The 26952-nt window shown below is 52.3% G+C and overlaps 1 protein-coding gene across 1 annotated transcript in view; it reads left to right on the top strand.

Annotated features, from left to right (window-relative positions):
- Positions 1-10481: 10481 nt before the first annotated feature.
- The window catches only part of TRABD2B (TraB domain containing 2B), a 203551-nt gene continuing 187080 nt past the window's right edge, over positions 10482-26952 (top strand). Inside the window, exons 1-2 of the mRNA XM_044238186.1 lie at positions 10482-10583; positions 12605-13165. Coding sequence (XP_044094121.1) covers positions 10482-10583; positions 12605-13165 — 663 coding nt within the window. The remainder of the gene's footprint in view (positions 10584-12604; positions 13166-26952) is intronic.

Below are 26952 nucleotides of genomic sequence, written 5' to 3'. Positions count from 1 at the left end.
TAACAGATGAGAAGGAGAGAATCCAACCCAAATTCTAAATTGAGAAAGATGGAGTTTCGAATTTGGATATGACGAGTTTAAGGAGAAAGCAGGGCATGCAAGTAGAGGAGAGAACATCTGTAACTGGGGATACACCTGGAACGTCATCATGAAAATGTCGAGAACTAAAGAAAGTCAACAGACTCCCCATTACTGGTTTGGGTAAGTAAAGGCCAAGTCATTCTAAATATTTGCAGAAGTGTGCTGGTGGGCGTCCCCCAAGCCACTGCCAGCTTGCACAGTGCCTGGCGGAGTCAAGCACAGAGGCAGGTCCTCGCCTCCGGCTGGATAGCACTGCCCACTCACGTCCTCAGCCGAGCGCCCTTGTGCGCAGTGTCCCCTGTTCCACTACTCGACGTGGGGGTTCTGGAGACCACCGTGCCATGGACACGCAAGACTTCTGCAGAAGGTGCCCATGTTGCGGATGACTCGTGCTCTTTTATGACTACTTTTTAAAATTTTATTTATTTATGACAGAGAGAGAGAGAGTGAGAGAGGGAACACCAGTGTGGGGAAGCTAGAGAGGGAGAAGCAGACTCCCTGCTGAGCAGGGGGCCCGATATGGGGCTCGATCCCAGGACAATGGAATCATGACCTGAATTGAAGGCAGAGGCTTAACCACCTGAGCCACCCAGGTGCCCCTATAACTATTTATTTACTTGAGAGAGAGAGAGCGAGAGCGAGTGCATTTGCAGAGGGGAGAGGGAGGAGACGCCGAGGGAGAGAGAGTGAGAAGTTCTTAAGAAATCTCCATGCCCGGCTCAGAGCCTGACCCAGGGCTCCATCTCACGACCCTGAGATCATGACCTGAGCCGACATCAAGAGTTAGACGCTCAGCCAAGTGAGCCACCCAGGTGCCCCTTATAAGTTTTTCAGAAGAGCGCCACAGTGTTTATCCTAGGACAGGACGTATCTTAGAGTCCTCGTCTTATCAGTATTATTAATAACAATCATAAAAGTAATATTCCCAGCTTCGACCGTACACCAAGTGCTCTCACGTCCATCAGCTGGATCCCCACGACAAAGCTGGGAGCCCCGCCTTGCTGTTGTTTTCCCTCCACAGATGAGGACAAGGAGATCTGGAGGGAGGAAGCTGGGAAGTTGTGAAGCTTTTTCTTATACAGCTTGTGTTTGGCAGTTACAAGCTCTTAGTCACTATAGAAATGCATACACTGGGGCGCCTGGGTGGCTCAGCAGGTTGAAGCCTCTGCCTTCGGCTCAGGTCCTGATCCCAGGACCTGGGATGGAGCCCTGAGCCCCACATGGGGCTCTCTGCTCAGCAGGGAGCCTGCTTCCTCCTCTCTCTCTGCCTGCCTCTCTGCCTACTTGTGATTTCTGTCAAATAAATAAATAAATAAATCTTTAAAAAAAAAAAAAAGAAAGAAAAGAAATGCATACATTAACTTGCATAAATCGCATGGGTCCTGCAAGCACCCAGATAAAAGGAGGAAGTTGAAAGACCCACATCACCCCTAGATGATGGTTGAACCACCAATTACCCCCCCGCTTAACCCTTTATACTTCATTTAGCTCTGCTTGAGTCCATCTGGACAACCTCTGTACTTGCTCTCTCCTGCCTCAGCCTGGCCCTCTCATTCTGGTGAATCCCAAACTTTGGCCCCTTTGGATAGCCTCCTGTTCTTAACTCCCTCCTATGAAGACACGCCGCACAAATGCTTCTACTCTGAATGACTGCATCCTCGGACCGGTCATGGGGGCCCCCTTCTTTGAGACTGTCGTATGCTAGCTGCCTTCCCTCATGTAAACAGCAGCTGAAATGTCCCACCAAGGATTAGCCTGTCCGCTGCCTTTGGATCTCAAGTGTCTTGCGCACTCTCTCGTGCCTCTCAAGGCTGTCTCCGGTAAAGCCCTCTCTCCCTGGGATCCCAAGTTCCTTCCTTCTGCCCATCCTTCCTATCAGCATATAAGCACCCTGTAGGACCCATGTTCTAAAAGGTCTCTCCATTGCCACCATGTTCTTATGCCACTCCATTACTTTAAGCCTTTTTCCCCACAGCCTGAGAAGGGTTGCCTGAACTAGCTGTTTCTGCTTCCTCTCCTCCCTCTGTTCTCAATCTATGGAGTTTTTGTCCCTAGCAATCCCCTGAAATGCCTCCCAGCGACCTCCCTGCGGTCAAATCTAATGGTCACTTCCCTGGTTTCTTTCACTGGGTATCCTGCCTTCTTGCCTTCTGGTGTTCTACTTCTGTTGCTTGGGGTGGAGGCTCGTCTCTCAAACTGGAAATGAGTAGGTCCTCTGGTGTTAGCCGCAGGCTTTCTCTGTCTTCTCTGTCTTTCAGGTGGGCCCTTTGCTTTAAATAGCTTTAAATAGCATCCCTGTGCAATGGAACCCAACCTTCCAGCCTGGACAGCTCTGCTGAGCCCCGCGCTCACATGTAGGCTGCTTCCCTAGCACCTCCAGGACCCCAGTGGGCAGCTCATACTTAACATGACCTAAAACTGGATTTTTGTCACCCCCACCCCCACTCACTCCCTCAGCCTTCCCCTCTCAGTAAATGCAGCCAGTCCCTCAGGACAAAAACCTCAGTGTTTCTTTTGATTCCTCTGGCCCCTTCATCCTCATGGTCTACCTGCCATCTGGCTCTAACTGTATGATCCAAATCTGCTCACTTTCCTCGTTCTCCTACCACCTCCTGGACCCCAAGCACTGCCCTAAAGCCCTTAGCAGGCTCCTGAGGCCCACACTACAGTCTGATCCATCTTCTAAAAATGCAAATCAGGTCATGTTACTCCTCTTTAAAACCCTCCTCTAGCTTCTCAGCAAACCTGGAATTCCAGCGCCTTCCTTTGACCCACATCTCTTTGTGATCTCTTAGGATTTTCTCCCTTGTGTCCTATGCATCCAGCTTTGCTGGATTTCTGTCTTGTCCCAAACACACCAAAGGTGGCTTTCTTCTTTCGGGGCTTTGCCCTCCACTGGGAATGCTCTTTCCACAGATCTTTTCCTGGCAAACTCTTCCTGGTTCACCGGACACTCTATGACTTCCATTGTCTCCACTGGTAATGATTACCACTCTATTATTTGTCTTCATTAACTAGGAAGTAAGGTCTGTGGGAGCAAAAACTCTACCTATCTGGTTGCCCAGTTCTTTAGTACCAGGCACGGATTAGACTCACCACACACATGCGATGCATGAAGGAATGAATGATTCCTCTCATGCCCTTTCACGAGTCACCATCGCTACCACATGCCAGGCACAGAAGTAGGCACCTGTGAGCGTGAGCTCCGTCAGGCACATGGCAGGCTCTGGAGTCACACTGCCTAGTTTCAGATCCTGGCTCCACTGATGACCGGCTGTGTGACTCTGGGCAGGTTTGGGGACCTCAGTTTCCTCATCTGTAAAATAAGGATAATAATAGTATCTTCCTCATCAATTTACTACAAACAAGTAAGAGGTAACACATTTAAATAAAGTGATAAGAACAGTGTTGGGTACACAGTACATTGTCAGTAAAAGTTTGTAAAGATGAGAACCTCCAGGGGCACCTGGGTGGCTCAGTGGGTTAAGCCTCTGCCTTTGGCTCAGGTCATGATTTCAGGGTCCTGGGATCGAGTCCCTCAGCGGGTTCTCTGCTCAGCAGGGAGCCTACTTCCCCCCCACCTGCCTCTCTGCCTACTTGTGATCTCTGTCTGTCAAATAAATTAAAAAAAAAAAAAAAAGATGAGAACCTCCAAACAGCAACTCTGTAAGGCAGGATTCCTCAATCTCAGTATGACTGGTATTCTTTGGGGGGAGAGTTCCTTGTTGTGGGAACTGCCCCACTCACGGCAGGATGCTTAACACCCAGGGCTTCTACCCACCAGAGGCCAGCAGCACCTTCCCAGTTATGATAACCAAAAATGTCTTTAGATATTGCCGAGCCTTTCCGTGGGGGCAAAAAGGGCAAAACCATTTTCTGTAGGGCTTATTCTTTAACTCCTATTGACAGATATGAGATTGGAAGTTGTCTGAGTTTAAATAAGTCGCCCAAAGTCTTACTACAACCTCTGTAGATGCAGGCGTCACCAGTACTCTCACCCCCAGAACTGCCCTAGTGCCCTTAGGGATACAAAGCAAAGCAACCAGAATTCACACTCCTGTCTTTCTGGTCCCACAGCACAGGGTCTTTTCTCCACGGCTTACCCTGTTGGAGGCCCGAGCCCCCTTCCCTCCCCCCAGCCGGCTCACACACTCACAGATCCGTGCTAATTACATAGCAATGTAAAACGTTATATGTGGTTTGTTATTTTATATCCAGGAACATGGCCTATAGCCTTCATTACATAAAGCAGCTGTGTGTATACTCGGGGTCTAAGTGCTACTTAGTGGTCAGCTCGATGGGGTATTTTGTTTCAGGCATCACATTTCTTTTCCCCCTTTCCATACTTCTTCTGAATCCTAAAAGGAGGGATGGAGCCTGGCACAGCTTGGCTAGAGTGAAAGTCTTCTAAAGGACAACTGTCCCATGTCCTAATGAGGTGAGAGACAGTCCAGGATGCGCTGTATGCGGTGTGAAGTGTCCCCCAGTGATTGTGCGTGTGTGTGTGTGTGTGTGTGTGTGTGTGTGATCAGAAGCCACACCCAATCAGCTCACGCTACCCATGCTACCTTTCCACCTGTGTCAGAAAGGAAGCAAGTGGTTTCATAGACAGAACTAGAGCGTCCAGGCCTCTGATCATCAACTGTGACTTGAATATGCCACGTATCCCCTCTGAGACTCTGTTTCCTAATCTTTAAAATGGGGTAAAAATATCTGTCTCACAGTGTTGCAGAGACCGTTAGATAAAAGGTCCTGCACAGAATTGGTCTACGACAACCCCTAGCTGCTTGTCCTTCTGCACCTGCAGATCGCCTCCTGCCACCAACTGTGCCGCCCAAGCCCGCGCTCCAGCCCACCTTCTTCTCCAGCCTGGATGTCCAATTCCCAGCCCCACAGCCGTCCCTGCGCTTTCTCTTTCCATCTGTTGAAATGCTATCTTTCCTTCATTGCCTAAGTCAAATCTCCACTACTCCTAGATGATGTCCTTGACATTCCAATTCTCTCTGATGTCTCCTGACTCTCACAATACCACAGCACTCACTTGGCACCTAAATGCATTGCAACTAGATGCCTGAGTATTTCCATCTTGTATCAAAACTGCAAGTAGCCAGAGGTCCGGACCATACTCCTTCATGCCTAGTACACTATATGGTACATGTGGGGACGCAATAAGCATTTGTGAATTAAGTCAGTGCAGAGCACTGGTGTGTCACTGATGCCTGCACACATCTCACCTAGAACCTGACATGGAGTCACTCTCAATTCATGCAGGGCAAGCTGGGAAGAATATATCCTCTGAATGGTAAGACGAAGGGCTTCCCACATTCATGCATGGCCCTTCTTGCTGCAGTCTTATTTCCAACCTTCCTTAGTGTTTCTGAAATGCTAAGTCTCCCCCCTCGTCATTCACAGATTCCCAAATATGTCAGACCCTTAAACTCCCATACCTCTGCACATGCTCTTTCTACTGTCTGAAATAACCTTCCCCTCCTCATCCTCCCCTTCCAAATCTCACTCAACCTTGAAGATCAACTTTATTTTTATTTATTTATTTGTTATCATCCATTATTTATTTATTTGTCATTATTCATTATTTATATCTTTATAAATATGTTACATATTTATATATAAATATATAATTAAATACATAAATTAAATACATTTTTATATATAAATATATATATATTTATTTGGTTTTCATTTATCTTACCTTCTTACAAAGAACTTTGCTGATTTCTTCTCTCTGAAGTCTGACTTTCTCAACAAAATTGCTCCCCTAACATATACACACACCCCATGTGTCTCCCAAATCACATGATTTGCATCTCTTATCTCCCTCCCTGGATGGCAAGTTCTGTGAGGACAACATGTGGGCTGATTCCTTCCTGTTCTCCACACCTCCCCTGAGCTGGACCACAGGTGGGGTTTTTTTTTTTTAAATTATTCTTTTTAAGTTGTTTTTGTTTTGCTTTGCTGTTTGTTTGTTTTATGAGGCTATCTTGTATAGAGACTACGGTCCATATCCTGCAATCCTGTGTCTACTTCCGCACTTCTATGAGGGAATGCCCTTTTCTGAATCATCTCAGTATCTGATATTTTCTAGTTCTTTCCATCCCTCTAGACTGTCTTCAGCACTGTTGATGCTGCAGGGTCCTGGAATCTGCTCTCCTTCCCCCACCCTCCCTGCTCCCAAAGCAGTCCTGTCTTTCAGTCATCAGCAGTTAACTTCCGGACAAGGAAGGCTGGGCTGAAGAAGCCAGAGCTCGGGGTGAGTGAGAGATGGGCACATCTGGAATAGGGGCTGAACTAGAAGTCAGGCCCGGCGGGGCCCATCTGAAAACACCAGTGGGGCCAGCAACCCAAGCAATGGCCAGCCAAGAGGGCAGCCATCGGGCCCAGAGCAAAGTGCCTCCTTTGGGTCAGCTGAACAGGGAGCCCCTCGTTTCCTTCCCTGAGGGATGCCCTTTGGCAGGACCCGGGGCTCCTGGATCTGCTTAAGAGGCAGATTTTGTTGGTTTAGTTACGCTACAAGGCTTCTGTGTCTGCCCGGGCTGTTACAGCCTACAGATTCCTGGTACCCATCTGATTGAACAACTTCATTAAACTGCAATAAAAGGAAAGTGGACCGGATGTGCACTGGAGAGGAGGCAGGTGGCTGAGTCTGGCGCCTGCTTCCTGAGCCCAGTGCCTTTCCCATCCTGCCTACAGGCCCCAGGGCAGGCAGTGGTCATGGAGTTCTGAACTCTAGTGTTGGACACAGAAGATTCTTAAGGGCTATTTTCTCCATGAGCCTGCTCATACCAGTGGCAGGGCAACCGAGGTTCAGTGAGGCCAGCCGAACTCTCTGAAGCTTCTCAGGGAGGCATTAGCAGAAGCAACAGTGGATCTCCAGGATTTTAGGACTGCTCATTGGGACTTATCTCACTCCACCAAGTGGGAGGAAAAAATTGTTAGAAAACACTAAGACCCTTGTTCTTGAGGAGCACCCTTTCCTGGAGCCCCAAACTTGTTTGTCCCTTGTTTTTTGGTAACAGCTTTATGGAAATATAATTCACATACCGTACAATTCGTTCATTTAAAGTGTATAATTCAACGGTTTGTAGTATGTCCACAGCGTTGTGCTAACTTCAGCATAATTAATTCTCGACGATTTTCATTATTCCCCAAAGCAACCCAGTACTTTTCACCCCAGGTCCCTCAAGTTCCCTGTTCCTCCTAATCCTACTAATCTACTTGCTGCCTCTATTATTCTCTGCCTCTGGACCTTTTATACGAGTAAATCATATCATTTTTGCCTTTTTGTGACTGGTTTCCTTTATTCGGTGTAACATTTTCAAAACTGATCTGCACAGAAGTGTGTATCAGTACTTCATTTCTTTTTCTGGACAAATAATATTCCAGCATGAGAATATATCACATTTTGTATGGCCACTCATCTATAGATGGACATTTGTGTTGTTTGTCCTGTCTAGTTATCTTCAACAATACTACTATTTTGTGTGGATGAATGTTTTCAACTCTCTTTCCAGCTAGGAATGGAAAAACCTGTTCATTCTTGCATCTTATTAACAATATCCCTAACAACGCTGGTGGAGATCCAAAGTATTGTGCACAGATTGACTTAGAAAAATAGGGCAGGAGGGGCCCCTGGGTGGCTCAGTCAGTTAAGCATCCATCTCTTGATTTCGGCTCAGGTCATGATCTCAGAGCTATGAGATTGAGTCCTGCATCAGACTCTGCACTGAGTGTGGAACCTGCTTAAGGTTCTATCTCTCCGCCCCTCCCCAGCTTAATCTCTCTCCTCTCTCTATCTCTCAAAAAAAAAAAAAAAAATATATATATATATATATATATATATATATATATTTATATTTATAAGGAAGCTGGATGGAGAAAGAGAGGAACAGAGAGGTTAACTCTTCTGGCTCTGGTCACACAGCCATAAGATAGGGCCATGAAGGAAGAAGTCATAGCTGGTACTCATGACAATTAGCCAATGAAACTTTTATAATTTTAGGGGAAAAAGCCTAGGAACATTTTAAAAATCACACACACATTCACAGGCCTCATTGCTTTAATTATATGGGTCCATTTTTAACTTGATCAGGTCCTTTGTTACCCTCTGTCTGCCTTGTGTCTTCTAACTCCCCATGTCACCCTCCCTCTCAGTGGAATGAACTCCTCCCCCCACCTCTCAACTGTTTTACCTCATCCTTACTAAGAGCAGCGGGAGCTCTGGAGCCTCGGGGAGCAGGGATTCTTTAAAGGACTTGTCTTTTGTCACAGCTGCAGTGCTCAGAGCTCTGTGTGTGGGACACATGGAGCCACACTATTCTCTCACACCATCCAGGCACTCTGGCCTGCTCTGCATCTGTCGCCAGATGTGTGCTCGCTGAGAATGAGGTGGGTCTGGATACCTAGTTGTTTGAACCATATGAAATTGCCAACATTAGTTATTTCTGATCTATAAAAACAACAATCTCATTGGTTCAACCTGCAAGTCTCTGGTATCACTGTCCTTCCCTTCCGTGTTCTGGTCCCCAGCATGGCCGGAAGACACAACTTCAGGTCCTGCCTCTGGCCTTCTGTTCCAAGGTCCCTCCCAGGAGTCTTCACTGAGCCTCCAAGCTGTGTTAGGAGACCTTCCTCTCTGTTTGTAATCTGCAGTGTACTTTTGTCTGTCCTGGCACTCATTGCCTGATTTTAACTGCCTCTTTGCATAACTGTCCCTGCCTTTCTCTCTAGGCTATGGGCTCCTGACAATTCTACCTAATCCCATACTTCAGTCTCTTTTGTCAGCATAGGAGGAATTAGTGAAGTTTCATTTAATAGCACTAAGCAAGGGTGCCTGTGACTCAGTTTCCCCACTTGCTGAAAATGGCCCAGAAGCCTGTGCCCTGCCCTTTGGTTATCTCTAAGCTTCATTCACTTCTCAGGAAGAGAAGGTTGGTTTTAAGAACTCTCTCAATTCCTGTGGTGTAAGGTTTGGGAGTATGAATCTTCCCAGTTCCCTGGCCATTTACAGGGATCCTGGGCAGGTCCAAGGAAGTTAATGAGACAAGACTGTTTAAATGGAGGGTGCCAAGGAGTTGTGAGGAAGACTGCTTTGTTGTTTTGTTTTAATTCAGCTAGAGTTTGCAGAGCACCTACTAAGCACATGCCAGTGTTAGCCAGGAGCAGTGTGATACAAAGTTGTAATTACCAGTTTCCCTGGTTTCCCTTTGAGTGCTGCCTTCCCCCCCAGTCTGGGAGTGCCTGCTCACTCCTGCTTCTTTCGCTGTTAACTCCCGCCAGGACCTGCGCATCAAATGCTTAGGGGATGCTGGTCCGCATCCCCGAATTCATCACCCAACCCTGTCCACGGAAAAGCCCACTGAAGTTGGCCGAGCGGAGCCTCGGCCCGGGCGCCCCCTGGTGGCCACGAACGGAAGCTACGGCTGGCGGGGAGCGGGCCAGGGGAAGGGGGAGCGGTGGGGGAGGAGGAGGCACGGGCAGGGGAGGAGAGGAAAAAGTTGCGCTGGGAAGTTTGGAAAGTGGGGAAGTGGCTGCTATGGGCTTCGCCTCCCTCCGCGCGTGTGTGAGGGAGCGAGCGAGGGAGCGAGAGAAGAGCGAGCGAGCGCCTGCCATGCCCATCAGACCCCGCCTCGCTGCGCCCGGGCGCGGAGCTCGCCCCGACTCCCTGCGGCCCGGCCCGGCCCGGCGCGGCCCGGCGCGGCCCCGGCCCCCCGCCCCCCGCGCCGGGTCCTCCCCTCCCCCCGCCCCGGCGGCCCCAGCCCCCCGCCCGGCCCGGCTCCGCGCCGCTCTCCCGCCCTCCTCCCTCCCTCCCTCCCGGCCGCGGAGCAGCATGGCGGAGCCCGGGCAGCGGCCGCGCGGCCGCCCGCCGCCCCTCTGAGCCCGGCTCTGGGGCAGCCGGGCGCCCCAGACCCGGCCCCCGCCCCGCCGCGCCCGCCGCAGCACTTGTCCCACCGCGCGCCCCCTGGAGCGCCGCGCACCCCTGGGACCCTTGCGCGCCAGGCTCCCCGCGTAACCCGGGACCCCGCGCGCCCTGGGAGCCCGGTACCGCCCCGGGACCCCGCGCGCCCCTGGACCGCGACGCAGCTCCGGGACGTCGGCGCGCTCTGGGACCCGCGCGCTCTCAGAACCCCGGACTCAGCCAACGGGGCTGCGCGCCTGGGGAGGGGCCCCGCCTCAGAGGGTCCCCCTCTTCCAGCAGACGGAGCCCCGCCCCAGAGGGACCCCCAGGTCCGGCAGGGACACCCAGCCCCGCCCCAGAGGGCTCCCAGCATCCCGTCGCTGGAGCCCCGCGTCCCGGAGGAACCTCCGTGCCCAGCTGGGGGCTCCCCGCCCCGCCGAGGGGGCGCCGCCCAGGAGGGTCCCCGCGCCCCGCGGGCCCCGGCAGGATGCACGCCGCCCTGGCGGGGCCGCTGCTCGCCGCCCTCCTCGCCACCGCCCGCGCCCGCCCGCAGCCCCCGGACGGAGGACAGTGCCGGCCGCCCGGATCGGTGAGCGAGCGCCTGCCCAGCCACTCTCCCGGCTGCCCAGCCACTCCAACCCGTGGGGACGAGGGCTGGGGGGTCCTGTCCCCGCACCCACCTCAGCCCACCCGCTCCATCTCCGCTCGCCGGGCGCTGCCTCGGACGCCTTTCCCCGGCTCCTGCCGCCCGGGCTCCAGCTCCGCGCCGGGAGCCGAGATGGGGCGCTCCCTCTCCAGCTCCTTCTCCACACGCTGACGCTCTCGGGCTCTCCTCGACTTTCGCTCCTGGTCCTGCTTGGACGTTTCCTCCCTCTACCCCTTTGACTTGCTTCTTTCTTACTTTATCCTGTCTTTACCCTTCTGCTTGCTCTCTGCCTACTTCTGACCCTGTTTCTACCATCCCTTGTCCTTTTCTGTTCTGACTTCCATCAGACCTTTCCTCTCCAATTTCCACTCTGTCCCTCTCACAGGCTTCCCTTTCCCCCGTTCCTCCCACTCTAACCTAAGGCAAACTTTCTCTCTGGTGCTGGTTCCCATCTCTCTCCCTCTCCAGTCCAGGGCCCAGCACCCAGTCTCCCAACTGCCCCCATTTCACTAAAAGGAGGAAGATTCCAGAGGAGAGGAAAAGGAAGTGCCAGGGCATGCTGGCCTAATATCTCCTTGGGAGCTGAGTAATTACTGGTTCTTCTAAATTTTCCTTCTCAACTACAGAATCCCCTGATTTCTCTCAGTCTCCCTCCCTCCAGGTGTAAATTGATGCATTGAAAATAACACTTATTTGGAGGCCAGGGAACAGGAAAAGGCTTTGTAGGGTCCTTGCTCACCGCTGGGTTAGCAGGGAGTTAGTTGACCTTGGGCAAGGTGCGCCTCCAGGGTCCTGATTTTTGCAGGAACTGGGAGGTCGGTGGCCAGCTGGGAGCTCGGGGCGAGTCTAGCTCCTGTATGCTAGGATTCACGATTTTTAGTTGTTAGTAAAATAAGGTAATGATCTCCCACCCACCTTGTCACACAGTTTTCATTTGTGCTGGAATCAGGCAGAAACATTTTATAGGTTGACCTCGGGCTGCAGGTGGTCAGTAGCCCATCCAGGGGCTTTTCTGGTTGGAAAATGACTTTGCCTGGGAGAAATGATAGTCTCTTTCTCGTGCGCTTTAAGTCCTGGTCCAGTGCTAGATCTGGAGAAAGGACCTCTGTGTCCATGCCCCTCCTCACCCCCCACAAACACTTCTCAGAGCTTCAGATCTTAGAAGATGACAGAGTTGGAGTTGAGGCCAGGAATAGAGTTTTAGGGGAGGAGTCCGAAGCCCCAGGGTATGTACATTTCTTGGGACTAAGTCCGAGTATTTAGCCTGCAGCTTTTAAAGTGCTTTCTCATCTGTGGTGGAGCCAAGTAGCATACACTCCAGGCCTTCCCTCTGACTAGAACGCCGGATCCGCCCCGGTGAATGGGAAGTAGCTGTTTAAATAGGTGTGCTATTTTTAATAGGTGTTCTGCTTTCAAAGTGCTCTTGGCATGTATCTTCTAATGGCTGGATTTAAAAGTTATATGACTTCCTCCCTTCTTGCCAGAGCAGGACTCTTGGTCCCCCTCTCCCCCACCCTCCACACGCAACACCACCGGGGAAGGTTTGGCTTGGCCGGGCACGAATGTTCTCAGGTGCTGCGGCGGTCCTTGGCCCTCACAGGGAAAGCTAATCGGAACGAGAGCTTCCTTTGGTGCGTGCCTCCTCTGTGCCTGGCGCTGCTCTTAGGGCTCACTAACGGGTGTTTTATCTTGTCACCTTCCCCTGAGGTGCTGCTCTCACCCCCATTTCACAGATGGGGAAACTGAGTCTGTGGGAAGAGGAACACTGTGCTTAAGATCATGCAGCTAAGACAGGGCAAAGGCGGCATTTGAATGTGGGTCTTTCTGCTTCCGAAGTCCTTGCTCTTGCCCTGAGCCCTCGTGGGCCTCTGCCTCCCCACCCACCCCTACCCACGTCTCCCTGGGCTACCCCAGGTTTCCTGCACTGCCTGCAGCCTCACTGCCTGCCTTCTCTCCCACTGCAGCAGAGGGAGCTGAACTCCTTCCTGTGGACGATCCGGCGCGACCCCCCGGCGTACCTTTTTGGCACCATCCACGTGCCCTACACGCGCGTGTGGGACTTCATCCCAGACAACTCCAAGGCAGCCTTTCAGGCCAGCGCTCGCGTCTACTTTGAGCTGGACCTGACCGACCCCTATACCATCTCGGCGCTGGCCAGCTGCCAGCTGCTCCCGCACGGCGAGAACCTGCAGGACGTGCTGCCGCGGGAGCTCTACTGGCGCCTGAAGCGCCACCTGGACTACGTGAAGCTGATGATGCCCTCGTGGATGACGCCGGCGCAGCGGGGCAAGGGGCTCTATGCCGACTACCTGTTCAACGCCATCGCGGGCAACTGGGAGCGCAAGAGACCCGTGTGGGTGATGCTCATGGTCAACTCGCTGACGGAGACGGACGTGCGCTCCCGCGGCGTGCCCGTGCTGGATCTCTACCTGGCCCAGCAGGCCGAGAGGATGAAGAAGAGCACCGGGGCCGTGGAGCGGGTGGAGGAGCAGTGCCACCCTCTTAATGGGCTCAACTTCTCCCAGGTAGGCGCTTGGCTGAACCGGGCAGCCCTGCTGTCCTTCTCTCCGATGGCCTTTCTCCTTCAGGCGCCTTCCTATGGGAGAGGCTCTTTCCTATGGGAGAGGCTCTTTCGGGTGGGGCGTCACCTCTCGGGCGCCTTGAGTGGCGGGTTGGGGGCAAGCTGGTATGTGCCAGAATTCGGGCTAAGAGTTGGGGTGTCTGCTTCTATCTCAACGTGCTACCTGTTGGGTTTAGGCACTCCCCACTTGCTGTGCTTGCCTGAGCGGAAAGAATTTTCCTGGGAGCATCAGAGTGAGGAAAACAAAAAGAGCAAAGCTGCAGGTTTGTGTCCAGCTTCCCCGAGGCCCCCGGGGTCTCAGGAGCAGGAGGCTGTCCTGAGGCGGTTCCGTGAGCCCGCCTGGGCAGCAGCGTGTATGGACAGAGGGTGCGCAGAGGGAGTCGTGGTTCCTGCAGCTTTGGGGGCAGGGGATGTGTCGTGGACCCGGTGCCCATCCAGGCAGGGGATGTGTCGTGGACCCGGTGCCCCATGACTCTGGCTGGCTGTTGAGGGTTAAGCACTGCTGAGTTGCGCACCCCATCCACCAGCCTGGGCCTGCTCTTGCATGGCTCTAGGCGACCCTCGGACTGCCTCCCTGGGCCTGGAGAAAGTCAACAAGGAGAGTTTTGGGGTTAATAATTTCAGAGCAGTGTGTTCACTTAAAGGTTGACAGTTCTGGTTTCTGGACCTCGAAAGTAGGGGCAGTGGGGGAAGGGAAGAGCTTTGGAGGTTTAAAGTCTCCGGCTGCCAGAGACCCGATCCAGCAAAATGTCATTAAAAGCCCCATCTCCGTGGGCAGAGGTCACTTGTAACTCACTGGCCCCAAACTCAGCTCGGAGACCCTGGGAACAATGAGTTCACATCTGTGCCTGGAGGACAGGCTGTCAATCTGGAGACGGGGGCTCCATGTCAGGGCTGGTGGCTCCGGCAAGGAGGCGCAAAAACAGGGCTTGGGCCAAGGAGCCGGGTGGGGTGCAGCCCCCAAGGCATGCTTCTCCGTTCAGGAGGCAGCCTCATAAGTTGGCCAGGCTAGAAACTACCACTGGGACCAGACCTGCTTGCCGCTCCCAGGATGTGGCAGACTCTTCCCCAGGGAAACAGTGGCAGAAACCGATCCCCCTTTGGAGATCTTCTGGCCTTTGTTTTTCCAGGGGAAATGCAATATTGTCCCCGGGGAGGTAAGAAGCCAGATTGATTTGCCGGCCAAATGAAAGGCGGGTTTGTCGGTTCTCCTGCTGGCTCTCCCATAATTGTGGAGTCCTTACCCAGAGGGCCCCAGTGGCAGGAATATTGGGGCAGTTAGTCACGCCCCGCAGGGTTCTGACTACGCCTGACTCCTTCTCCATGGGGGAAAATCCTGTGCATTCTCTGGCCCGGGCCCTGAAGCCTCTGCACATAGCGGCTTTCTCCCTCTGAAGTGACTTTTCTCTTGCCAGCCTCGGGAGCTGATATTATCTGTGTCGGGCTCCACAGTGCTCACCGCCCATCTCATTTTGGAGGCAGGTTTGTGGGAGGCCTCTCTGTTCAGAGACCTCACGTCTGGCCTCGATATCTTTTTTAGGCCGGGGAGGTGGGGCATCTGAGATCCCTGTCCGTACCCTCTTTGTACCAACCACAGAGGAATCGGAGGAGAGCTAGAGGGAGCCTAGAGAGCCCTCTGGTGCAAGAGCCCCTGGCTTTAATCTGTCTCTGTTAAAACAACAAAACTATCTTTCTTCGGTGTCTGGAAATGCTGCTGTTCAACCAAATGACGGCTTTGGTAGGTTGAAAACATTTGCTGGCAAGTGTGTGAAGTTACGTTTTAGGAAAAGTTCCCGAGAGCCATTTATCGGCCAGCAAGGAGCCCGCTGACAGTCTCCAAAGCCCATGTTTGAAGATCAAACGGACTCAAATCTCTGGTTTCAAAAATGCGCCCACCCCATCCACCAGCCTGGGCGCGCTGTTAAAATTGTTCTTGGGTCGAGCTCCTCAAGAGGGATGTAGGAAGCAAGCCCGGAACAAAAGAAAGCAGGACTCCTCTTGGTTCCCTAATCTGCACACCCTTCACCACCTGCCAGAGTGTCCGACCTCCGCCAATTTGTCCTGTTATCATTTTGGAGCGAGGTGCTGAAATCTCTCCTCCGTCCCCGTGGGCAGCTGCGGGCTGACTGGGAAGGGAGGGATTCCAGGGCTTGGGCGGATGGCCGTGTTAAGGGTCCTCAACCCCAAAGTCAGAAACGAGCAGCCTTCTCCGTAAAATTGTATGTGCGCGTGCACAGTTTGATATGAACATCTGTGATGCATTATTGTACCAAAATATCTGTTAAGTGCATCAGATTTTTATTTTTTCTTTCCTCTCAGCATTACTGTTATTGCAAAATATTTGGTGCGGGGAAACAATGAGAGAGGAAGGCGGGAAAAAGGAACCTTTAAAGAGAGAGACTTTTTGTTAAGAGCTAGGGTTTTAGTTTGAGTTTTAGTATTTCTCAAATTTTTATATTTTCTTCTAGGCAGAAATCGCACATGTTTCTTTTGCTAAGAGGAGAAAGAAAGCGTACATTTTAGGATTCCATGGGGAGGAGGAGCCCCTGAAAACGTGTCTGGTCTCTGATTTCAATATAAACCGAGAGGGCTGGGCCCAGCATGAACGTGGGTTTGCAGTGTGACCTTGGGCAAGTCAGTTCCCCTCTCTTGGCCTGGTTTTTCCTGCCTGTGAGATGAGATGCCAGGATTAGGTCATTATTGAGTCCCTTTCCAGGCCTGACATTCCACGGGACAGTTGGACTCCATTCCACCTGCCAGGCCCCCTGCACGCAGGAGGCAGCTGTTCAATTTTGGTGGATGCTGGCTCAGGTGAACATTCAGAAAGTCTGGACTACTTGCCCAAGGTCACGTGGCTGATGAGGAACAGAGCCCGTCTAGCTGGCCCTAAATGAAGCCTTCCTGCTTCCTGCTGCCCCGTGCCCACTCTGTATTTCCTGTCTTTCTCCAATTCTTCCTTCAGTCCTTCCTGCTGTTTCTTTCTCCCTTGTAGGGCTCAAGAGCCTAACATTTTACTTCTTGGAGCACTTCTACTTACAGAGAAAGTATTTTGTTTGGCTGTAGGGCTGGAGTGATGATGGTGAAGGCCCTGCTGTGTTAGACAGCTCACACAGCAGCTGAGAGACAGCAGACTTGCTTCTGGGTTTCAGTCCCTGCTCTGGCTCTAAAGCCAATGACTCAGGTATAACTTGGTGTTGCCATCTGTCAAATGGGGCAGGGGTGACCGGCCTTCCACAATCGAGAGGGCTTTGTGAGGCAATGAGAAGACACTGCTTGTGTGTAAAATGACTACTTCGATGTAGGTCCTGTGCTTGGGAAACAGTTAGGGCAGGGCTCCAGGATAGGGGAAGAGGAAGGTGCCAGGGGACGCCTCATCTCTGCCCTGTGGCACCTTCTCCATCAGCCATATCCATGCCCATCCTTTGTAGAGCAGAGCAACGCTGGAGTGGGGTGGTGGCAGCCCCTGCCCGTGGGGACCTGAGGATGCCTGAGCCTTGAGTCCAGATCTTGTGACAGTCTTGGGACCTGCAGATTTCAATCGGCTCTGTCGGCTGCCTCCCGAGACTGGCACTGCCTGCCACTAAGTAGCAGGGCTTATCAGGGGACGTCCTTCTCCCTCTAGGGGGCCTCAGTCCTCCCCCACCCGGAACAATGGACACACTGGATGAGAATGCCTCTAAGTCGGTACTTCTCCAGGCACAACATAGCAAGGACTCCACCATTCTGTACTTGGCTGTGTTGTAACAGACATGTGGACGTTACCCACCCGATGTGTATAAAGCCTGAGCCCTCAGGCATGGGGGCCAAGGGTGTCCAGAATGTTTGTAAAATTCTTCAGCCCCCTCACTAGAGAGTTAGAAACCACGAAACCATCATTGATTGAGCTCTGCCTCCACACAGGGCCCTGCGTTATACCTCATAAGTACACATTCTCTGGTGCTCATGGAGATGTGACAAGTCATATCATCATGTCTCTTTCACAGACAATAAATGGGGGCAGTGTTCACACAGCCAGGCTGGGGGACTCAGCATTCCAACTCAGGTGCGTCTGATGCTAGAGCCCAAGCTTTTTGGGCATCTGAAAGATGAGTTCATTTTTGTTTTTAGTAGTCAGATGACATTACCTGGTGATGTGTGTGTGTGTGTGTGTGTGTGTTGGAGTTGGGGGGAGATAATCATTTTTTTGCCAAAAATGAAATAAAATATGATAGAGATCATTGAAATGGGCCAAAATTGATTTTCTCCTTGACTTATAAATTGGATCTGAAGGTGATTCTAAAATAGAAGTTCCCAAAGACATTCTGCGCATGAGTTGCTTTCTTGGAAGGAGTCCCTAAGCTTTCCAAGGGACCACTGTGAATCTGTGCCCCTAACACTGGCTAAGTCAGCACGGTTGAACAAAGAAGAGTCTCCTTATAGTCAGAGTGCCTGTACTTATACCCTGAGGGGCCAGCACATGTTATTAGGTGCTCAACAAATACTTGGGGAAGGAAAGAATGAATGAATGAATGGTCAGATACCATGCGATGACCATCCTGCTTCCCTTCTGCCATCCTGCACTAAGGGATGAGTGAATGGAGAATGAATGGAGACTGTATAAGCCACAGTGGGGAACCTCCTCCTTGAACTTGAATAGCTCCATGCGTTCCTACGGGGACACAAAATGTCGACATCATCAAGTGGGTAGTGCACCTACAAAGCAGGCTCTAGCCCTCACCTCATTCCTCCCTTGCCTGTGACTTTGGGCTAGTCCTTTTCCCTCTCTGGGCCTCAGTTGCTCCCTCTGTTCCTCAAGGGGTTGGCTGGATAATTTCCAGGGTCAGCCCCATTCTGACTTCTCCAGCGCTAGTCTCTGGCCCCAGCATCTTCAAGGCCCGGGGCCACCCTGAGGTTTTGAGCCTGGGCGGGGCTGATCGTCTAATCTTCGGCAGGCCGCTGCTGATACCTAATTATCTGGAAGCCTGTTGGTTCCGGTGGGTGATCCTGCTGCCTCCCGCTGCCAGTCTGTGGAGCAGAGAGCCCAGCCTGCCGTGACACAGCCCCTGGACACCTGCCCAGCCTCGGAGCCTCTCCTTCCCTGGGGCTCCTTTCCCTCACTGGCTTCCTCACTCACTCAGCCAGAGTGCCTTCCTGCACTGGGCGGTGCAGTGCTGGGGGCAGACCTGGGAATGGCCTAGTCTTTAGCTGCAGAGAGTTCACTGTCTGCAGCCAGGGAGTGTCTGCAGCCAGGGAGAGTGGGGATCATTAGTCCCATTTTAAAGCCGTAGCAACTGAGGCATAGAGCACCTGTGTATTAGTCTCTCTTGCGTCCTGGTTCTCCACACCTCGCAAGGAGACTCTGTTCTTCCTTTCTCTTCCTATTGTATGTGCCCATATTTCAGAACATGTCTCTCATTTCCCATCCTGCAGGAGTGGCCATTCTCAAGTCCTCCCACACTCCCTGAGCCTCCACAGCAGCCACAGCAGCAATGACCCTGGTCCCTTGAGCCTGCAGCTCTGGTCCCTACTCAGGACCTCCTATCAGATCTCTGTGCCCTTCCAGGAATGAAGGGAACAGACACCTCCCTGAGGCTCCCAGGGTCATGCTGAGTTCTCTTCTCCCCAGAGGTCACCCCGGGGTGCGAGCCCCTCAGTCAGATTTGGATCAGAACAAGCTGGCCTAGTAACACCAGATCCTAGACCGAGAGACAAGGGCCCTCCAGCCTCACCTTTGCCCGGTGCTTCTGCAGCCCGTCCCACCTGCTGTCTCCTACTGGAGCTCTGTTGTTGGGAGTTGTTCAGCCAATGTGTGTCACATGGTATGGAAGTCCCTCTGGGGACCCCCTAGCACTGACCCCAGGCATGCGTAATCCCAGGTTCTTTGTGTGCACGGAGAGCGGTTTGCAGAGAATCCCTGCTGGCTCGGCAGGTTCTGTCCGCTCTCCTTGACCTGGGTAACTCACACTTGAACATGGAATATATTTTCCCAACATGTGGCAGGAGGAAAACAAATTTAGGAGCAGACACACAGGATGGCTTAGGTACCACCATCAAAGGAGAGCGAGGCCAGAAAGCCAGAGGTGACCAAGATGTCACGAAGTAGTCTAGTCTTGGGATCAGAAGCTCACAGCGTGAAGTCTTCCACACTTGCATACTCTCTGAATCATATTCCCCGGCCGCTCGGGGAATCTAAGAATGGTGAAATCTTAGAACATGAGGCTCAGAGGCATTTTTTGACTCGAAGAATCTTCACATCATGAAATCCTAGCCGCTGAGCTTTGAAGAATTTTCAGCTCATAGACACAGACTTCTAAAATCTTAAGAGTTGGAAGGGACCAGTCCTCAAGAATTCCAAGAAGCCCCATCGGCAAACACATTGATCTCCTTCCCACAACCCGCCAACCCGATCCCGGGCCACAGGGAGAAAGCGTGATCGGGGAAGCACTCTGTGACGGAGATAAAAATGGGAATGTGCCTTTGTTAATAGTTCCCATTTGGACATCTCTCAAAGCCAGGAAGAGGTCGCCTGGTAATGCAGCTTTCCAAGGGAGGAAGCTGAAGAATGCGAGGACAGCCATGGCCTGGCAGCGTTCTTCCCCCCTTGAGTTTGCTTCTAAGTAGTATCCACTTCACTCCCTTTTATCCCCCATCACTGGCTCTCTGTCCGCCTACTTAATCCACAGGCAGCTGGTGGCCCAGCCTTCAGTTGTGCTCAGCGGCTGCCAAGCTGTCTCGCCTAGCAGCTCCTTGAGATCACAGGCTTTTAAATCTACGCAGTATATCCGCTGGAACACAAAACTGTTGCCCCAAGCTTGGAAACACTGTTGCTTTGCTGAGCCCCCTCCCTCTCCAGGAATTTCCTCCCTTTCTCTTCTAATTCTGAATCTTGTGCGATTTCCAAGGCTCCGCTCAAAGCTGTGCCTCCTCCAAGAAGTCCTCCTGGAATGCTCCTAAATCTAATCTACTGTGGAAGACTCAGGCCGAAGCTTTCCCTGGTGACCCAGCCACGTACGTTCTGTGTTCTTTCCCTCTGTGGAATTTCTTCTTATGACATTTTATGATATTCTCTCCACACATATTTTACTTTGTAAGTATTACCGAGACAGTTTTTTCTTTCCTAATAGACTGCGATTCAACATCTAGCACCAGCTAAGCTCACAATTGATTACAAAATTAGACAGAATGTGCTCCTGTTCTAAAGTTGGGGCTTTGTGGTGTATTCTGTGGTTGGGGTGTTGGCAGCCCTGGATGCTAAGAAAGGGCCGCCTCTTGGCCTCTGTATTCACCGAAAGTCCTCAGACTTCCTACCTGAGACAGCAGAAGAGTTCAGTCCCATTGCTGGCCCATTTGTTCAGCACTTTGTGACATCCGTGGGCACTACTGGATTTCTCTCTCTCTCCATCCTAGAACACTTTGTTTTCTCTTCCTCATCTGTTACTTCCAAACAAAAGGCTCTCTCCCCCTTCCTCTTTACTATCCATAGCACACTTGAGCCTCTCCAGGCTCACTACTGTCCCACTTTATTTTCCGTTTAAAATGTTTTATTTTATCCCTTACTGGCTACTTGGATTTTGGGCCCGCGTGATGCTGACCTCTTCTAGTTCTTGTTCCCTCCCTCCCTGCCACACAGTCCTTGGTCATGCCTCTATGCACAGGCTTCTGCTGTTCCCTTTACCTGACAGCCCTTTCCAGTATTTATTGTTCGGCTGACTCAGACTCCTCTGAAGTGGTTAGGATTCCTAAGGGCAATCATTTTTAAAGCCTGGACTCTTCCAATGCCCCTTTATAGCCAGACTTTAATCCGTGGTCGCTAGATTGTATGCTGTGGGCAGACGCCACCTAATGCTAACTCAGCAGTTTGTGTTTAGATGGTATGATGTAATTGATTTTCAGCACTGTGGGACTTTTTCATTTATTTATTTATATCTTTTTAAAATTGAGGTATAATTAACATAACATTCAGGTATACAGCGTACTGATTCAATATTTGTATATATTGCAAAAAAGCATTGTGTTTTCGGAGGATCGATGGGTGTCTCAGTCTGCGGACTGCTAGAATAACAAAATCCCATAGACCCAGTGGCTCAAACAACAGAAATTTACTTTGCTGGAAGCTGGAAGTCTGAGATTGGGGTGGGAGAGGTGGACAGAGCAAGAGAGAGCGGGAGAGAGAGAGAGATGAGTTGAGTTGAAAGTGGGAAAGAGCATCCTGATGTCTCTCCTTATAAAGGCACTAAGCCTGTCACAAGGTCCCCACCTTCATGACCTCTTCTAAACTGATTTATGTCATAAACTCTCCATCTCCTAATACCATCACTCTGGGGGCTTGGGCTTCAACATATGAATTAGGGTGAGGAAGACACATTCAGACTGTATCAGTGGGTGAGTTGCACCGGGATCCCCCCGAATGCCTGAGTGCCCCTGAAAAAAGCCAGATCATAGGCCAGGCCCATGCAACCCAGAGCCCTGTGCCACCTTTGGGTGACAGCCTGGGACGACAGGACAGGTGCAGTGGCACCTGCTGGTGGGGTCTGTCCCTCCCCTGACTCGGAAAGGTGGGAGATTTCGGATCAGCATCTGACCACTTCCTCCTTCCCCTACAGGCAGGGCAAATAGCTCCCTTGCCCTGAGTCCTGAAACCTTGTTTGTCACCTTTTATTCTTGGGGTTCACTCTTCCCATCGAGTCAGGAAGAGCGGGGGAAGTGTTAAGATTTGCTTCTCATTGGCTCTTAAATCTTTTGTGTAAAGCGTCCTCCCTGCCTCCCTCATTCAGAGAAACATCCTGGTCTGCACTCTACCTTTAAAAACAAGACTTAGTCTTTATTTACATAGCAGGGGCACAGACTCCGCTCAGAACCCCCACTTCTGCAAAGCCTTGGCTGGGGACAGCCCCAGGCTCCTTCAGTGTCCAGGATCACTGAATTCCTTGGGAAACTGGGAGTTTCAGTAACCTTTGGAGTGTCAGTAGCCTCGGACTAAGTATATGACATTTCTGTGCCTCAGTCTTCTCCTCAGTCACCTTCATCCTGCCCTTGGAGGATTTCTTGCTTAGTGTAAAGCACTGTAGTACAGTACCAGATGCAAAACTCGCACTCAGGGAACACTAAGCTCACACTTACTGTTGGATTTTTAAATTAGCACGAGAAGTGCTTTGTAGCTCCCACTTTGTGCCAGACATTGGGATAAGTGCTGGACATCCAAACGTGATCAAGAACTATGTTGCTTTTTCCCGGAGCGGCTTCCTTTTGGAGTGGGGAGGAGGTTGAGGGAGGTCGCCGCCTGTAACCTGGTGTTGGGGGAACACTGTCCTGGGAAGATCTGGGAAGGCTTCCCGGAGGAAGCCTAGATGAGTTCGAGATCTTAAAGCGTAATAAAAGTTAGCAGGCCGGTGCTGCGGGGCGCTAGGCCCGGGAGACTGGCGGTGCCTACACCGGACGCTGGGGCGGGACCCGCCGTCCTGCTGTGTGGGCTGCGGCCAGGAGAGGCCGAAGGAAACCGCCGGCTTGGGGTCTGCCTTCCGCGGCCTGCCTTCCGCGGCCGCAGCCTGCCGCCCCTTGGGACCGAGCGCAGGATGGAGCCCGGCGGTCTGGGAGCTGGGTCCGCTTTGCCCCGGCCGCGCGGCCAGCTCTCTGGCCCTCGCGAGCTCCAGTGCAAGTTTCTTTAGAAGTGCGGCGCGCGGGAGGGGCCGCGGCGGGTGGCACGAGCCGCACCTCGGGGCGAGCCGCGCCCACCCGGGCCAGCGCTGCCCGTGAAGCCGCAGGGCAAAGTTAAAAGGCGTGATCCCCTTCCGCTTCTTCTGTTTCAAGGACTTACCTGCTTCCTCCCTATTAAGGTTATTTAAAGTTTCCTGGAGGGTATTACCTCCTGGGGACTTAATGCGCCTTCTAGGCCATTCGTCATTCAAGTCTCGGTCCCATTTTAAAGCCCTTTGAAAAGGAAGATGCGGGCAGAGAAAGCCTTTTGGAAATCTCTCTGGCTCAGCCTTGGTTCACAGGGTTTCCATTTCTTCAACTGCTCAGCCTTGAGTCTGAGAGGAGACAGAAGCGTACTTGGCAGAGGTAATTCCAATCATTTGCATCCCGCAATTTTCAGTCTTTGACTGGCTTTACCACTCTTCCTCCCCTCCCCCACGAGGACACCTACTAGGGCCTACCTCAGTTTCCTGCCCCTCCTTCCGTTTTTTTCAACTCCCAATGCTTCACTCCCCCAGCCTCCCCAGCTGGGTGGCTGGAAGCATCCGTTGGATTATGAGACATTTTCCAACACCAGACGCGCTAGTGGGGCTGCTGTTCCTCTGGAAGAGCCCTGGGCTTGTCGTGGGAAGGGTAAACTGAGACACTGCTGGACCTCAGTGGTAATAATACTTGGTCATTGTACTTGACCTTGACTGGGATGTTTAGTTGACCCAGCATGACACAAGTCCCATGCCGACGCCTGCTGGTAGTCTGGCAGGTGGTTTTCTATTATTCTGCTCCCATCCGTGTAGTTTTGTCAGGAGGGTGGTGAGAAAGGAATGCAGTGTTCTTGGTGGAGATCTTGCAGGTTTGAAGGGGCTCTGGGACCCTGGAGATGGGGGTGGCGAAAAGTCGTGAGGGGAAGCAAGGGGACTGTTAGTCAGAATTGCCAGGTTGGGAACATGCAGAGGGCAGGCAGAGAAGTGTTTCCATCCCTCCCTCTGTTCACTTGATTCTGCCTTTTCCTACCCAGCCCCCAAGAGAGCCATTGTTGCTTAGTGCCTGTCCTGTGCAAGGTCCCTGGTGTGTCACAGTAAATTCCTAAAACAGTCCTGAAAGGCAGCTATTATTTTCAGCGTTTTGAGGAAATTGAGGCTAAGTACTTTGTGCAAAATGGTGGAGCCGGGATTTGTGCTTAGATCTTCTGCTACATTCATAGAGAGACCGGACTGGAGTCGGAATTCCCACTGCACCACTCTGGCTGGAGGGCTGGGGTATGTTTTCACATCTGACAAAACGGGGTTCGCATAGTATTTCCCCCCTGGCGTGTTGTGAAGAGTAAATGAGGTAATGCCTACAAACCACCTCTCCGGAGCGCCTGGCACGCAGCTCGAGGTGCTGAATGCTAACCCTGCTGGTTGAAGTCATGGTCCTTGTAATGACTGTGATTGGCTCATGTTAACACGGTCTTGAGGTGAAACCCAGCCCGCAGGGAAGATGGTCCTTGATCCCCGAGGCTCTCAAGCCCTGAGCATCACCCAGAGCAGGGACGCGTATGCTTGGCTGACCTGATTGGAACCGTGGGGCCCGGCCACCCAGAGCGTGATCCTTTTTTGCTGACCATCTGTGGTGTATAATGTCCAACTGCGTCCTTTCTGGTTTGGCTTCCCTGTGATTTCCCACTGCTCCCTGGAGTAAGGACACACTAGACAGAGCGATTGAAAAATGTAGGCTGGAGACCCAGGCTCGGAGCCCAGCTCTGTCACGGGCTCGATCATGACCTGGGCAGATTCCCTATCTAAGGGTCCTTTCCCTCCACTGCAGAGTTCAGTTGAATGTTAACAGCAGCAACTCCGAGTGGTGGGGAGAATCGAGGGATAAAGCCTGGGAAGGACTTGATTAACCCCCGAGCACTCTGTGCTCTCAGTCGTTCTCGGTGTGCAGGTCTTTTTCCTCTTCTCTTTCTCCCCGAGAGAAACACAGGTTTCTCCTGCGATCCCACAGCGGGGGGTTCCTATGGTGCAAAGCAAAGAAGCAATCGTCGTTAATTTATATGGAAAAACTTGTGAGCATGCCCAGACCCAGAAAATAACTTCTCAAGCTTTCCTGATACTTAGCACACGTCTTGCTAACCGGTGCACACCCAAGATAAGGCACAGGTACTCCCAGGCACCTCCCGGAGCTGTGGCGGCTCAGCGCTGACATGCTGCGTGCGGTTCCCTGGGAGGAGCGCGGCGGGGTGGGCCTCTCGGTCTGCTGCTCCCAGCGCACTCGGCCCCTCTCTGATGGCTCGCTACCAAACAAATACTGCGTGCTACTTCCCCTTCTTGCCCCTTTTCCTAAAGGAAAACTCTTCAGATTGCTTCCGGTTGGTGGAAACAGGTAGTAATGTAGGTCTTCTGTAAAAGAGAAGTGGTGTAAAGCGAATTTTCCCGGAGCAAGGGATACCTGTACCCTGTTAATGCGTTGCTAATGGGTTTAGCTACTGCAAAACTGTTCGTCCATTCATCCCTGCCTTCACTGTTTGTCGGACAAGCGCTAGTGGGAGCGACGGCTGTGCCAAGCGCTGGTCCACGCTTTGGGGTTTGGCAATGACTGTGGGGGCTGGAGTGGAAGCCGTGCTTGAGGAGACTGGAGGGGAGAGGTGGCTCCCTGTAGGGGCCCTGGGGCTGGGCCTGAGGCTGTCACCTGCGCTGCCCCACCTCGTCCTCACTGCCGGGTCTCAGGCAGCTGTGGTTTCTCAGCCCCATTTTGTAGGGGAGAAGACGAAGCCATAGATGGATTAATGCGTTTACCCAAGGGGACACGGCCAGTGGATGGAGGATCTATAATTTAAACCAGAAGACTGGCAGCAGAGCCTGGACTTCCAATTTTCAGGCATCCGCTGAAAGGAACTGGAGTCTGGGGAGGGCAGGGAAAGGGCGCACTTCTTCCAGACCAGGGGTATAAGAGGTTGGGAGGGGCAGGGAGTTGAGACTTCTGAGGTTCCCTCCTGAGGAAGGCTGCAGCTCTGGTTAGAAGAGGGGGAGCAGGGCCATTGGCCAGGAACGAGGCTCTGCTGAGGACCGAGGGCAGAAGCTGGCCGTGGCTGGTGAGGGGATGGCAGGGCAGGCTGAGGGCCCAGACGAAGTGAAGGTTTCCAGTTGTAACATTGCTGCCCTGCCGAGCTCTCTAGTGTGGGTGCGGGAGCAGGAAATGGGACAGAGGGCCACCCCCAGCCCCTGGGCCTACAGAGTCCCTGTTATGTGTGTCAGGAGATGGACAGAATAGCAGCTCCTACCTGTGTGTCCTTGGTGAGCGCTGAGCCTGAGCCTCCACCCCCATGGTGGCTGGGCCTCTGCGGGGGCTCAGGAATTCTGGAAGTTCTACAGATGCTACCAAGGTGGAGGGGACTGTGTCCTTGCTGTCCAGGAACTGTCTTTGCTGGTGAAGATGTTCCATTGGTAGATGGTAGACGACCCCTCCTCATCAGTACCTGGCTTGGCTTTAGTATAATGCCACCTGTACTTGGTAGTAGAGGACAGATGGTGTTCCCAGGGTCAGGAGGGACAGCGTGTATGGGGCTGGCACTGGTGATACTGATCCCAGATGAGGAACTGTCCTTAGTCACATGTGGAGAATGTTTGCAGGGGCCATGGGAGACCAGGGGATTGGCCAGAGAGGCTCATGGGCCACACCGTGGAGCCTTCACCAACCTGTTAAGAAGTTTGGGCTCGATCCGGAGTGTGTTGGGGGGGCACTGTCCCCCACTCCGGTACTTTGCCATTCATTCATTCATCAGACCCAGGCCTGCCTGGAAATTCTCAAGCCCCTTGGCTTGAAGGAAGGAGGTGACGTAGGAGGGTCTTTCCTCTCATTGGATCCAGGATGTTCTCACCACTGAGCCAAAGGAGGACTCTCAGCTTCTGGAATAGGAAGGAACTTGGGGGTGTTTTCTTTCTCTCAGAACTAGATCCTACAAGTGTCTGGCAGCTGAATGAGACCAGCTGTAGTTCTGTATCACAGGGTCTTTTGTGGGGAAGTCGGAGTCTCTGACCTCCATTTCTAAAGTAGTTAACTGTGGGACAACAGGGCCCT

The sequence above is a fragment of the Neovison vison genome, chromosome 2 (genome assembly GCF_020171115.1).
Source record: "Neovison vison isolate M4711 chromosome 2, ASM_NN_V1, whole genome shotgun sequence".
In the NCBI taxonomy this organism is placed as follows: domain Eukaryota; kingdom Metazoa; phylum Chordata; class Mammalia; order Carnivora; family Mustelidae; genus Neogale; species Neogale vison.
The sequence above is the reverse complement of the archived record's forward strand: the minus strand, read 5'-3'. Positions and strand labels throughout refer to the sequence as shown.